The 11,617-nt window shown below is 52.3% G+C and overlaps 1 protein-coding gene across 1 annotated transcript in view; it reads left to right on the top strand.

The window, feature by feature from the left end:
• Positions 1-7,677: 7,677 nt before the first annotated feature.
• tmem198aa (transmembrane protein 198aa) overlaps positions 7,678-11,617 on the top strand; it is a gene marked incomplete at both ends in the record, with an annotated part of 5,625 nt that continues 1,685 nt past the window's right edge. The window contains 4 exons of the mRNA XM_084443625.1: positions 7,678-7,825; positions 9,016-9,254; positions 9,828-10,164; positions 11,534-11,617. The exon at positions 11,534-11,617 is cut by the window's right edge and continues 194 nt beyond it. Coding sequence (XP_084299751.1) covers positions 7,678-7,825; positions 9,016-9,254; positions 9,828-10,164; positions 11,534-11,617 — 808 coding nt within the window. The remainder of the gene's footprint in view (positions 7,826-9,015; positions 9,255-9,827; positions 10,165-11,533) is intronic.

The raw sequence follows: 11,617 nt of genomic DNA on the forward strand, positions 1-11,617 counted from the left end.
CTTGTTGGGAAGAACCTGATGGAAGAAAAACTCTTAAGCATGGGGGCTCTTAAGTCCATCTGAATTACAACCTGCTTCATAAAAGCTAACGAAACTGCAGCAGCCTAGACCCAATGAGTTAAAGTTTGATGTTGGTCTATGTGCGATAAATGTAACAAGAGAAAAATAACATCAATGTCGAAGCTGACATTAAACGAAGTGGAAGAAGTAAACGAAGTATATGTTTGTCCACATTTGACAAAAACTCAAACACTCTGCCTGGAAAGGAAGCACTAAAAGATCAGTTTCCAAAAGGTCACTTTCAAGGCTCCTTTAAAGGCTAGTGTGGAATTGGGACGGATGCTGACAACGTAGCCAAGAAGACTAGTTTCACTCCTCGTATAACCCAACCTCCGCTCCTCCGCGTTGGCAGCTGGCCGGGTTCGGCGCTGTCCAGGGTGCTGAACTGCTGTAGCCAGCTGTCTGGAGCAACTGGAGGGTTTCTGTCCGCAGTCCGCACTGCTGACAGCCTCGCAGCCGCCCGATAGGACGGACCCAATAGCGTAAGTGGGTTGTTGGGCTACCAGCAAGAGCTGTTTTCAGTTTAAAGGCCACAACCTGGAAACTGGCTCTTTGTTTGGGGTCTCCATACGTGTGCTTTGGTTTCCTACAGTAACACTCCTGGAGGCTGGATCCAGCCGTAGCCTACCACCAGCAGTGTCTCCATCACGTGCATTCATTCGGCTGTTCTATAGATTATATCGCCACTCCCCCACGCCCCCTGCAAATGGTATGACCCAAACGCAGATCAGCTATAGGAGAAAGTGTTAACACAAAGAAAACGCGGCGACACGCTGGCCAGAATGGCTGTATAAATTGGAGGGTGGTAGGATAGTCAGGGTTAATAAAGACGAAGTCTATTTCTCATCTAGGCTGGCCTCCAGAGCATGTTTTATTTATATTGAAAATTACACGTGGAGAGACTATCGCCCCGGAATGCAACCCACGACAACCAGATAGCCCCTCTGGAGGAGTTGGACCGCGGCGCCTAATTCCTCTATGGCTCATGGAAGCGGGACGCTGGTTCTGATCGCGGTGTAGCATTCGAACCGTGCTGGGTTGGCGGAGATGCGAGTTTCTAAAGAGTCGAGTCTGACACGAAGGTTTTTAGACCCCGAACGGCGCCGCCTGGTATGCTCGGTTGTTGAGGAGGTGAGTTCTGGGGCAGGTTTCTTTGTTCGTCAATAACAAAGGGAGTTTGGGATCAGCTGATGCCGCGTTCCTCTCGCTGGAGAGAGGGCGTGTGTTTATGGACACAACCAGTACCCTATTCTGTGCCGTTGGATTGGAGATGATAAATTAACCGCATAGGTTTGCTCAACATAGTTGGACGTATCATTTAGAATAGCCTTCAGACCATTCCATAAAATAGTTTTAATAGTAGGCTATACCATTAGGCAAGAATGTGTTCTTATGCGTTCTGTAATGCTTCACATCCACTGCAGCCTCACATTCCGAGTCAATTTGTGAGATTTTTACGTCGGTGCCGTTGTAAACAGGTCTACCAAGCCTACCAAGGTATTGTTTTTGCTCTAATCTGTTTCATCGTCACTGTTCAAAGAAAATATGCTTTCTTCTTCTTTTTTTTATTACTTCTAACATATAAAGCCTGATATTCGCTGTTGTGGAAATTCAACGTGATATTCAAGTCACGTTATTATATTTCGGCTGTTTCACTACTCTTGTTGGTTACGTAATTTGATATAATCCCGTTGAATCCTGAATCCGATACCATGTAAACACCAGCACGGAATCGATGTTCCGCGCTCGCCCCGACGGCGCGCGCTCCATCATTTGGCAGAAAGTCACGTGTGCCAGCACATCCCACCATCACTATCCACGCGCAGGAATGTGTGTGTGTGCGTGTGTGCGTGTGTGCGTGTGCGTGTGTGTGTGTGGTTGTGTGTACGTGTGTTTGTGCGCGCGTGCCTGTTTGTCTAGCAGAGCGTGTTTTGGGACGCAGGGATCATCCGAGAAAAACACCATGGATAATCGGAGTGCGTATCTCTGGCAGCAGTGTAGCCCGTGCTCTGTACAGGTCATCATATCCGTCCCTTGCTGTTCGATTGAGAGAGCGGCCGCCTGCTGGCACATGTAACCTGCACAGCACATGTGACCTGCTGCACCCTGCTGCTTCCGCGGGGAGGAGGAAGGGGGCGAAGCTGGGAGGACAAAATGGAAGCGGTTGGAAAGTGGAGGGAGGAGATTTGACAGTGGTGTGAAATGGGGGCATTGTGTGGTGAATATGGAGACCGTTATGCAATAAGACGGAGACTGGCCAAGCAGCGGAGTCTGCTACCCAGAGGAGGAGGAGGGGGTGAGGAGATCAGTAGGCTCTGCTCCTCAGAGGAGGAGGAGGGTGAGGAGATCAGTAGGCTCTGCTTCTCAGAGGAGGAGGAGGGGGTGAGGAGATCAGTAGGCTCTGCTCCTCCTCAGAGGAGGAGGAGGGTGAGGAGATCAGTAGACTCTGCTCCTCCTCAGAGGAGGAGGGGGTGAGGAGATCAGTAGACTCTGCTCCTCCTCAGAGGAGGGGGTGAGGAGATCAGTAGACTCTGCTCCTCCTCAGAGGAGGAGGGTGAGGAGATCAGTAGACTGCTCCCCAGAGGAGGAGGAGGGTGAGGAGATCAGTAGACTCTGCTCCTCAGAGGAGGAAGAAGGGAGTGGGGGGTGTGGGGGGGGGGGGCAGCTGGAAAGGGAACAAAATGAAACCGGCCAAATGTTTGTTTAGCTTTTGTTATGCATTTGATATAGAGAGAGAGTGGTTGAGAGAGAGAGAGAGAGACACTGACAGACATAGGTGGAGAGAAAGAGACACGGAGAGTGAGAGAGAGGGACAGAGAGAGAGAGAGAGAAAGGGAGGGGAAGGGGAGAGAGAGATAACAGGAAAGGATGACAGAGATGAGAAACGTAGAGGGGGTGAGAGGAACAGAGAGTCGATTCAAATCCCATTTATCCTCTTCACTGCCCCCCCCCCACTGGGCCTGCATATGCCAGCTCTTCCACAGCCTCAGCATGCGCTCTGTATGTAGTCTGCCTCCAGGGCCTGTCTCCACGCCTCCTCTAAAAGGCCTGACTGCCTTAAAGGGCTACGCCAACTATTATACACATTCAGCGTGTTTTCCGACTTACGAATCACAACTCCCTCCTTTCGTCAAGTATGTGTGAATGGACTCGGAAAGCGACAAACAGTCGGCGTATCCCTCTCAAGGTCTGTCTCTGCTAGCTTACGCATGCCTCTAAGGGCTTACCTCCATGCTGCCTCTAAGGCCTGTCTCTGAGCTGCCTCCGGAGCCTGCGTGCTGCCTCGGAGTACCTCTGCGCTGCCTCTAAGGCCTCTGTGTAGCGCTGCGCTGCCTCTAAGGGGGCGGGGCCTCTCTCTGAGCTCCCAGCCTCCCAGGCAGCCCGTGCACCAGAGCTGTGCTGCTGCTCCCCACGCGGTCCTGTCTGTACCGATATCCTGCCTGTACCGATATCCTGTCTGTACCGATATCCTGTCTGAACCCATATCCTGTCTGTACCGATATCCTGTCTGTACCGATATCCTGCCTGTACTGATATCCTGCCTGTACCCATATCCTGCCTGTACCCATATCCTGCCTGTACCCATATCCTGCTTGTACCCATATCCTGCCTTTACCCATATCCTGCCTTTACCCATATCCTGCCTTTACCCATATCCTGCCTGTACCGATCTGTGTGTCCATCCACACACTGGTATTGACATTGTGTCAGCGTCAACAACAACAACAGAAGCACAGCGGGTATGTGGCCGGGCATGCTAGTGTGAGAGGGGACCAAGATGATGATGATTCTCACACACACACACACACACACACACACACACACACACACACACACACACACACACACACACATGGACACACACACTCGCTCTCTCTCCCTCTCTCTCCAGCATATCCAGGTCAGGAGGACTTAGAGCAGAAGCTCCTAACAGGATAATCAGGGTTTAACCCTTTATTACCTTGCCTCGAGTTCCTTCTGTAGAACTGATAGAGTCGCGTTTCCTAGCTAGAACCATAGAACCCTCACGTCACCTTAGAACACGCACATCTCTCCTGTCTAACCCACATTCTCATTCTCTTGAGATTCAGTCAGTAGGCCTCCAAGTGCTGTCTCTGAAATATTAATGCTGAGACACACACACCCACTGGCTTATGACTGAGTCACTCTGCGAGTGATGTGTGTTACAGGAATGAGTAGCAGTGATCAGGACCGTGTCAGAGGGTTGAGCTCCAGTCAGAGCCCCTGGGACCAATCAGCCTCTAGTAGGAGAGTGCTAGGAGTGTGAGGGAACTATGCTACAGTACACGCTAGTGCTAGTTCAAGTTCACTTCAACTTGTAGTTTTAGTGCCCCTTGGGGACAGGTAGAATGCTGGGAGGATGAGGAGTGAGACAGGTAGAATGCTGGGAGGATGAGGAGTGAGACAGGTATAATGCTGGGAGGATGAGGAGTGAGACAGGTAGAATTCTGGGAGGATGCGGTGTGAGACAGGTAGAATGCTGGGAGGATGAGGAGTGAGACAGGTAGAATGCTGGGAGAGAGGAGTGAGACAGGTAGAATGCTGGGAGGATGAGGGGTGAGACAGGTAGAATGTTGGGAGGATGAGGGGTGAGACAGGTAGAATGCTGGAAGAGAGGATGACGTGTGAGACAGGTAGAATGTTGGGATGATGAGGAGTGAGACAGGTAGAATGCTGGGAGGATGAGGAGTGAGACAGGTATAATGCTGGGAGGATGAGGAGTGAGACAGGTATAATGCTGGGAGGATGAGGAGTGAGACAGGTATAATGCTGGGAGGATGAGGAGTGAGACAGGTAGAATGCTGGGAGGATGAGGAGTGAGACAAGTAGAATGCTGGGAGAGAGGAGTGAGACAGGTAGAATGCTGGGAGAGAGGAGTGAGACAGGTAGAATGCTGGGAGGATGAGGGGTGAGACAGGTAGAATGTTGGGAGGATGAGGGGTGAGACAGGTAGAATGCTGGGAGAGAGGATGAGGTGTGAGACAGGTAGAATGTTGGGATGATGAGGAGTGAGACAGGTAGAATGCTGGGAGGATGAGGAGTGAGACAGGTAGAATGTTGTGAGGATGAGGAGTGAGACAGGTAGAATGCTGGGAGGATGAGGGGTGAGACAGGTAGAATGTTGGGAGGATGAGGGGTGAGACAGGTAGAATGCTGGGAGAGAGGATGACGTGTGAGACAGGTAGAATGTTGGGATGATGAGGAGTGAGACAGGTAGAATGCTGGGAGGATGAGGGGTGAGACAGGTAGAATGTTGGGAGGATGAGGGGTGAGACAGGTAGAATGCTGGGAGAGAGGATGAGGTGTGAGACAGGTAGAATGTTGGGATGATGAGGAGTGAGACAGGTAGAATGCTGGGAGGATGAGGAGTGAGACAGGTAGAATGTTGTGAGGATGAGGAGTGAGACAGGTAGAATGCTGGGAGGATGAGGAGTGAGACAGGTAGAATGCTGGAAGGATGAGAAGTGAGACAGGTAGAATGTTGGGAGGATGAGGAGTGAGACAGGTAAAATGCTGGGAGGATGAGGAGTGAGACAGGTAGAATGTTGGGAGGATGAGGAGTGAGACAGGTAGAATGTTGGGAGGATGAGGAGTGAGACAGGTAGAGTACTGGGAGGATGAGGAGTGAGACAGGTAGAATGCTGGGAGAGAGGATTAGGAGTGAGACAGGTAGAATGTTGGGAGGATGAGGAGTGAGACAGGTAGAATGCTGGGAGAGAGGAGTGAGACAGGTAGAATGCTCGGGGAGAGGATGAGGAGTGAGACAGGTAGAATGCTGGGAGAGAGGATGAGGAGTGAGACAGGTAGAATGCTGGGAGAGAGGAGAGAAGGGAGACAGGGAGGCGGAGTCTGAGTTGAGACCGTGAGGGTGAGTCAGGAGGCAGGCAGGCCAACAGGAAGTAGGCGGGGTACAGGGGTTGTTCCACACTGTTGAACAGCACATGAACAGACACTTCTTGTTCAGTAGTTTAGGGTACGACTCAGTTACAGCAGCTCTTACGGAACATCGTCATGGCAACGTTCTGTCACACTAGGTCCTCACGGGTGGAAGCGGTCAGGGCTGTGAGTGCAGAGACACCGATTGGCTACAAGACACAGTCGCCATAGTGCAAGGCCCGCCTTCCTCTTACCGTATTATGGCAGGTCTTTGGTACAGCCCTGCACCATCACCTTGGTTGTTATAACAACACAGGAAGGGGTCCATGTGGTCACAGTTACGTGATGTGTGTGTTGTGGTGTTTTTCTTGGAATATCCAGGCTGGTATATTTAACAGCAGGAACGTTACGAATCTCAGTCCATCATGGTCTCCCACACGCCAACCCAGACCACTCGTCATTGTATGGGATCTGTAAATAGCATTTCCTGTCACCGATAGAAGATAGAGTCATTTAGAGCCAGTATCGACTCATGATACCAGCTGGTGTGGGTGTCTGTGCATCACTCCATCAAACGGTCCGATCTGACATGCCGTCCAATCTGACATGCCGTCCAATCTGACATGCCGATGGCAGATCTGAGAACTGTCCTCCATAATAAACCAGCCCAGGGGGTGTGGGGCGTTGGCTTCCTAAAGATTCTTCACTTTTCCCTATGAATAACCCTCCGAAAAACCTGTTTTTGTTCACGGGAGAACCATTTCATCAAACCAAAGTTCCCGCTACAACCATTTATTTTGGGAAACTTTTAGATAAGTGTTCTTCCAGTCAGTAGCTCCCGGTGCTTGGGGTTAGTGTTGCACCAGGCACTTAGCAAAATGCCGATACACTATCATTAATATCATTACTGATCCTAAAGCCATTCAGCCGCCATATCCCTCAGTAGGAGTTCACACACCCTCAGGCATACACACCACATAAAACACACACACACACACTTGCACATACACAGCACACACACACACACACACACACACACTTACGCATACACAGTACACACACAGACATACACTGATGAGTGTGTTTTCATGTACTTCCTCTTAGCGTCTGCAAACACTTATGGTTCACCATAATGTCCCAATCAATAATACTCTCTCTCTCTCTCTCTCTCTCTCTCTCTCTCTATTGCTCCCCCTTTATCTCTCCCTCTCTCTCTCTCTCTCCCTCCCTCCCTCTTCCTCTCTCTCCCTCTCTCTTCCTCTCACTCACTCTCTCTCTCCTCTCTCTCCCTCTCACTTTCTCCCTCCCTCCCTCTATCTCTCTCCATCTCTCCTTCTCCCTCTCTCTCCTTCTCTCGCTCTCTCTCTTTCTCTCTCTCCCCCTCCCTCTCTCTCCCTTCTTCCTCTCTCTCCCTCTCTTCCTCTCTCTCCCTCTCTCTCTCCCTCTCTTTCTCTCCCTCTCTCCCTCTATCATCCTCTTTCTCCCTCTCACTCTCTCCCTCTCTCTCTCTCCTCTCTCTCCCTCTCTCTCTCCCTCTCCCTCTCTCTCTCCCTCTGTCTCTCCCTCTCTCTCTCCCTCTCTCTCTTTCTCCCTCTCTCTCTCCCTCCCTCCCTCTCCCTCTCCCTCTCTCTCTCTCTCTCTCTCTCTCTCTCAGGTGGAGGTAGCTTCCTCTGATCCCTCTCGGCACTTCGCCTAGTACACCCCCGTACAACTGTCGCCATGACCTCCACCAGTCAGCTGCTGGCGTTCAAGCTGGCCCCTCCCCCAGGGAGGAGCTGTGAGGAGGAGATCGACCGCCACTACGAGGTCGTCCCGTCAGTGGTCTGCTCCATGTGCTGCTTGTTTGGCATCATCTACTGCTTCTTTGGTAAGACAGGCAGGCAGACAGACAGACAGACAGACAGACAGACAGACAGACAGACAGACAGACAGGCAGGCAGGCAGACAGACTGTCAGACAGGTAGAGTGACAGACAGACAGACAGGAGGGCAGATAGACAGACAGAATGAAAGAATGTAATGAAAGGCAGGCAGACAGATTGATTGATTGCTCGATTGATTGATTGGTTGATTGATTAATTGATGGATGGATTGATTGACAGACAGACAGACAGACAGACAGACAGGAAGGTGGGCAGGCAGAGGGACAGTGAGGTAGGCAGGTAGATGAATAGACAGACAGGCAGGAGGTAGACAGGTAAGCAGGCAGACAGACAGGCAGGCAGAATGACAGGCAGAGAGACAGAAAGGCAGGCAGGTAGTTGGACAGACAGTCAGATAGGCAGGAGGTAGACAGACAAGCAGGCAAGCAGACGGAAAAAAATAAATCATCTACTCCTTCTTTGGGAAGACAGACAGACAGACGGGCAAGCAGACAGGCAGACAGACAGATAGACAGGCGGACAGATAGATAGGCAGGCAGGCAGGCAGACAGGAGGTTCAGTACGCAGGCAGAGATATGAAGGATGAGAGAAAGACTAACAGTTTTGTTTAGTTGGCCTCGGCACCACTGAGTAATGCTTGATTACACACAGATAATCAGCTTCTGTTGAGGGCCCTAGAGATGGAGGAGAGGGGGAGGGAGAGAGAGGGAGAGAGAGAGAGGGATAGGTGGGAAAAGAGAGAGGGGTGGAGAACGGAGGAGGGAGGGATAGGGAAACGGTTTAGCTGGTTTTATAATGAACATCGAAGTGTTTGATAAACACCCAGAACCGATCTATAATTAGAACAACAGTTCTGTAGTCTCCCCCCTTCCCTCCTCCCCCCCCTCCCCTCCCCATCTCCTCTCTGTTCCTCGCTGCTCAGCGCCTTATCCAGGTCACCCACCCCAGCCAGGGAAAATGCCATCTTATGCCAGCTCTCTCCCGCAGTCTGCTCTGGCCGGAAACCGTCCTGAGTTTTTTTTAGTTGGTGACGCCTTCTTTCTCAAATGTGTCATCGCGCCCCGTTATGTCCACCTCACTCTGTGCCGGCGTGGATGTGCGTGCGTGTGTGTGTGAGCGTGTGCGTGCGTGTGTGTGTGTGTGTGTGTGTCCAACCCCCCCCCCCACTCCTGCAGGCTACCGCTGCTTCAAGGCGGTGATGTTCCTGACGGGCCTGATGTTCGGGTCGGTGGTGATCTTCATGCTGTGCTATAAGGAGCGCGTTCTTGACAGCCAGCTGAGTGTGGAGGCCAGCGTGGGCATCGGCCTGGGCATCGGCACCCTGTGCGGCCTGGTCACCATGCTGGTCCGCAGCGTGGGGCTCTTCATGGTGGGCCTCCTGCTGGGGCTGCTGCTCGGGGTCGCCTCCCTGGTGGTGAGACGCGCTTACTGCTGGCTGATGGCATTGATTCTTTAAAAAAAATCAGTTTCTGTTTATTTTGTTCTCCTTAGCTTTGATGAAAACATTATAGAACAACAATAGAACGATAGAGCACACAAGTAATGGGGAAAAACAACATCTTGGAATATCAAATGCGTACAACACACTTCCTGGTTCTCAGTCGCAATACTGTGAAGTATTGTCTAGTATTACACATAGAATTCCAGACATGCAACACAACATAAGACCAACACAGAACTAACACAGTACTAACACAGTACCAGCCCAGTACTAACACAGTATCAACACAGTACTAATACAGTACCAACACAGTACCAAAACAGTATCAAAACAGTACCAACACAGTACCAACACAATGCTAACACAGTACCAACACAATACTAACACAGTACCAACACAGTACCAACACAGCACAGTACTAACAGTATTAACACAGTACTGACACAGAACCAGCACAGTACCAACACAGTACCAATACAGCACAGTACCAACACGTCACCAGTAGGAGCCCGATGTCCTGACCAGTGCCCCCCCACCTCCGCCCAGGTGATGGAGGAGTTCTACCACCCTCGGACGGTGTGGGTGCCCCTGGGCGTGCTGCTGGGCTCGGGCACACTGTTCGCCGTCCTGGCCCTGCAGTGGCAGCGCTGCTTCGTCACCCTCTCCACCGCCGTGTTCGGCGCCGCCGTCATCACTGTCACCGTGGACTACTTCGTGGAACTGTTCGCCCTGGTACGCTACGTCCACGAGCGCCTGAAGGTGGCGCCGCCGCGCCCCGTCTGCTGGTTCACCTGGGTCATCCTGGGGGTGTGGCCAGTCCTGGCCCTGCTGGGCGTGCTCATCCAGTGGAAGGTGACGGCGGAGGGATACTCGCACACGGAACGTGAGTGGGAGCGGTAGTGCGCCAGAGGGATACGTGGTACAGGAGGCTGGTGGTGTGTTCAGTACTAATCCAGTACTAATCCAGCGCTGATTGCTGATTACGCTCCATCAACCATCCCACACACACCCCAACTCCACACACACCCACACCCACGCACACACGCACACACGCACACACACACCATAAACACACACACACACACCCAGCCCTACAGAGTAGATGGTACTGCATAGCTATTTAGAGAACAGCAGGCAGCATCTCTAACCAGACAATACAGCCTGGTGTTAGCAAATACATGGCTGAACACGGCATACGGTGACACACACACACACACACACACACACACACACACAGAGGAGATCGGTGCGTGTTGCCACGGCGATGGCACTGCCAAGAGAGAAGCTTTGTGGTCGTGCCACACGCCTGGGACGGTCGTCATGGTAACGGCCGAGGGCGCCCATTGTGGTATAAATTATTCAGATTGGCGGATTGGGAAGAAGGGGGCCAGGAGGGGGACAGGGGGACATGTGAAGGGGTGGGGGGGGGGGGCTGTTTTTAGGGTCATCGTTATGAGAGCTGCCGGACAGACAGATGGTGTTTCATTTGCTTTGCCCACGTGCCTGCCAGGCCCAAAGAGAGAGAGAGAGGGGGGGGGGGGGGGGTGAAAGAGGGAGAGTGAGAGAGAGAGAGAAGGGAGGGAGAGGAAGAGAGAGGGAGAGAGAGAGTGGGAGCGAGGGAGAGTGAGTGAGAGAGAGAAGGGAGGGAGAGGAAGAGAGGGGGAGAAGACAGAGGATCAGGCATGCCAGGGCCAGGAAGGACAGAGCTAGTCACATGGTGCAGAGGAGGGTGTTGTTTGTGTTCAGGAAGTAAAGTTTTCTCTGAGCCTCAGAGCGGAGGAGTGTGTGTCAGGTCTACCACATGAATGGCAATCAGTACAAAGTCTGTTAAGTTTCATACCGTAATTCTCTCTCTCTCTCTCTCTCTCTCTCTCTCTCTCTCTCTCTCTCTCCCTCCCCCCTCCCCCCCCCTCTCTCTCTCTCTCTCTCTCTCTCTCTCTCCCTCCCCCTCCCCCCCCCCTCTCTCTCTCTCTTTCTCTCTCTCCCCACCTTCCCCCCCTCTCTCTCTCTCCCCCCTCCCCCCCTCTCTCTGTCTCTCTCTCCCCCCCCTCTCCTTCTCTCTCCCTTTCTCTGTCTCTCTCTCTCTCTCTCTCTCTCTCTCCCCCTCCTCTCCTCCCTCTCTCTCTCTGTCTCTCTCTCTCCCCCTCCTCTCCTCCCTCCCCCTCTCTCTCCCTCCCCCCTCCCCCCCCCCTCTATCTCTCTCTCTCTCTCTCCCCTCCTCCCCCCCCCCTCTCTCTCTCTCTCTCCTTTAGTGGTGCTGAGCAGACAGCAGCGGAGGCTGCAGCTCATGAGGATCCACCAGAAGGAGGAGAGGATTCAGAAGGAGGGGAGGAGGA

The sequence above is a fragment of the Borostomias antarcticus genome, assembly GCF_949987555.1.
Source record: "Borostomias antarcticus genome assembly, chromosome: 9".
NCBI lineage: Eukaryota > Metazoa > Chordata > Actinopteri > Stomiiformes > Stomiidae > Borostomias > Borostomias antarcticus.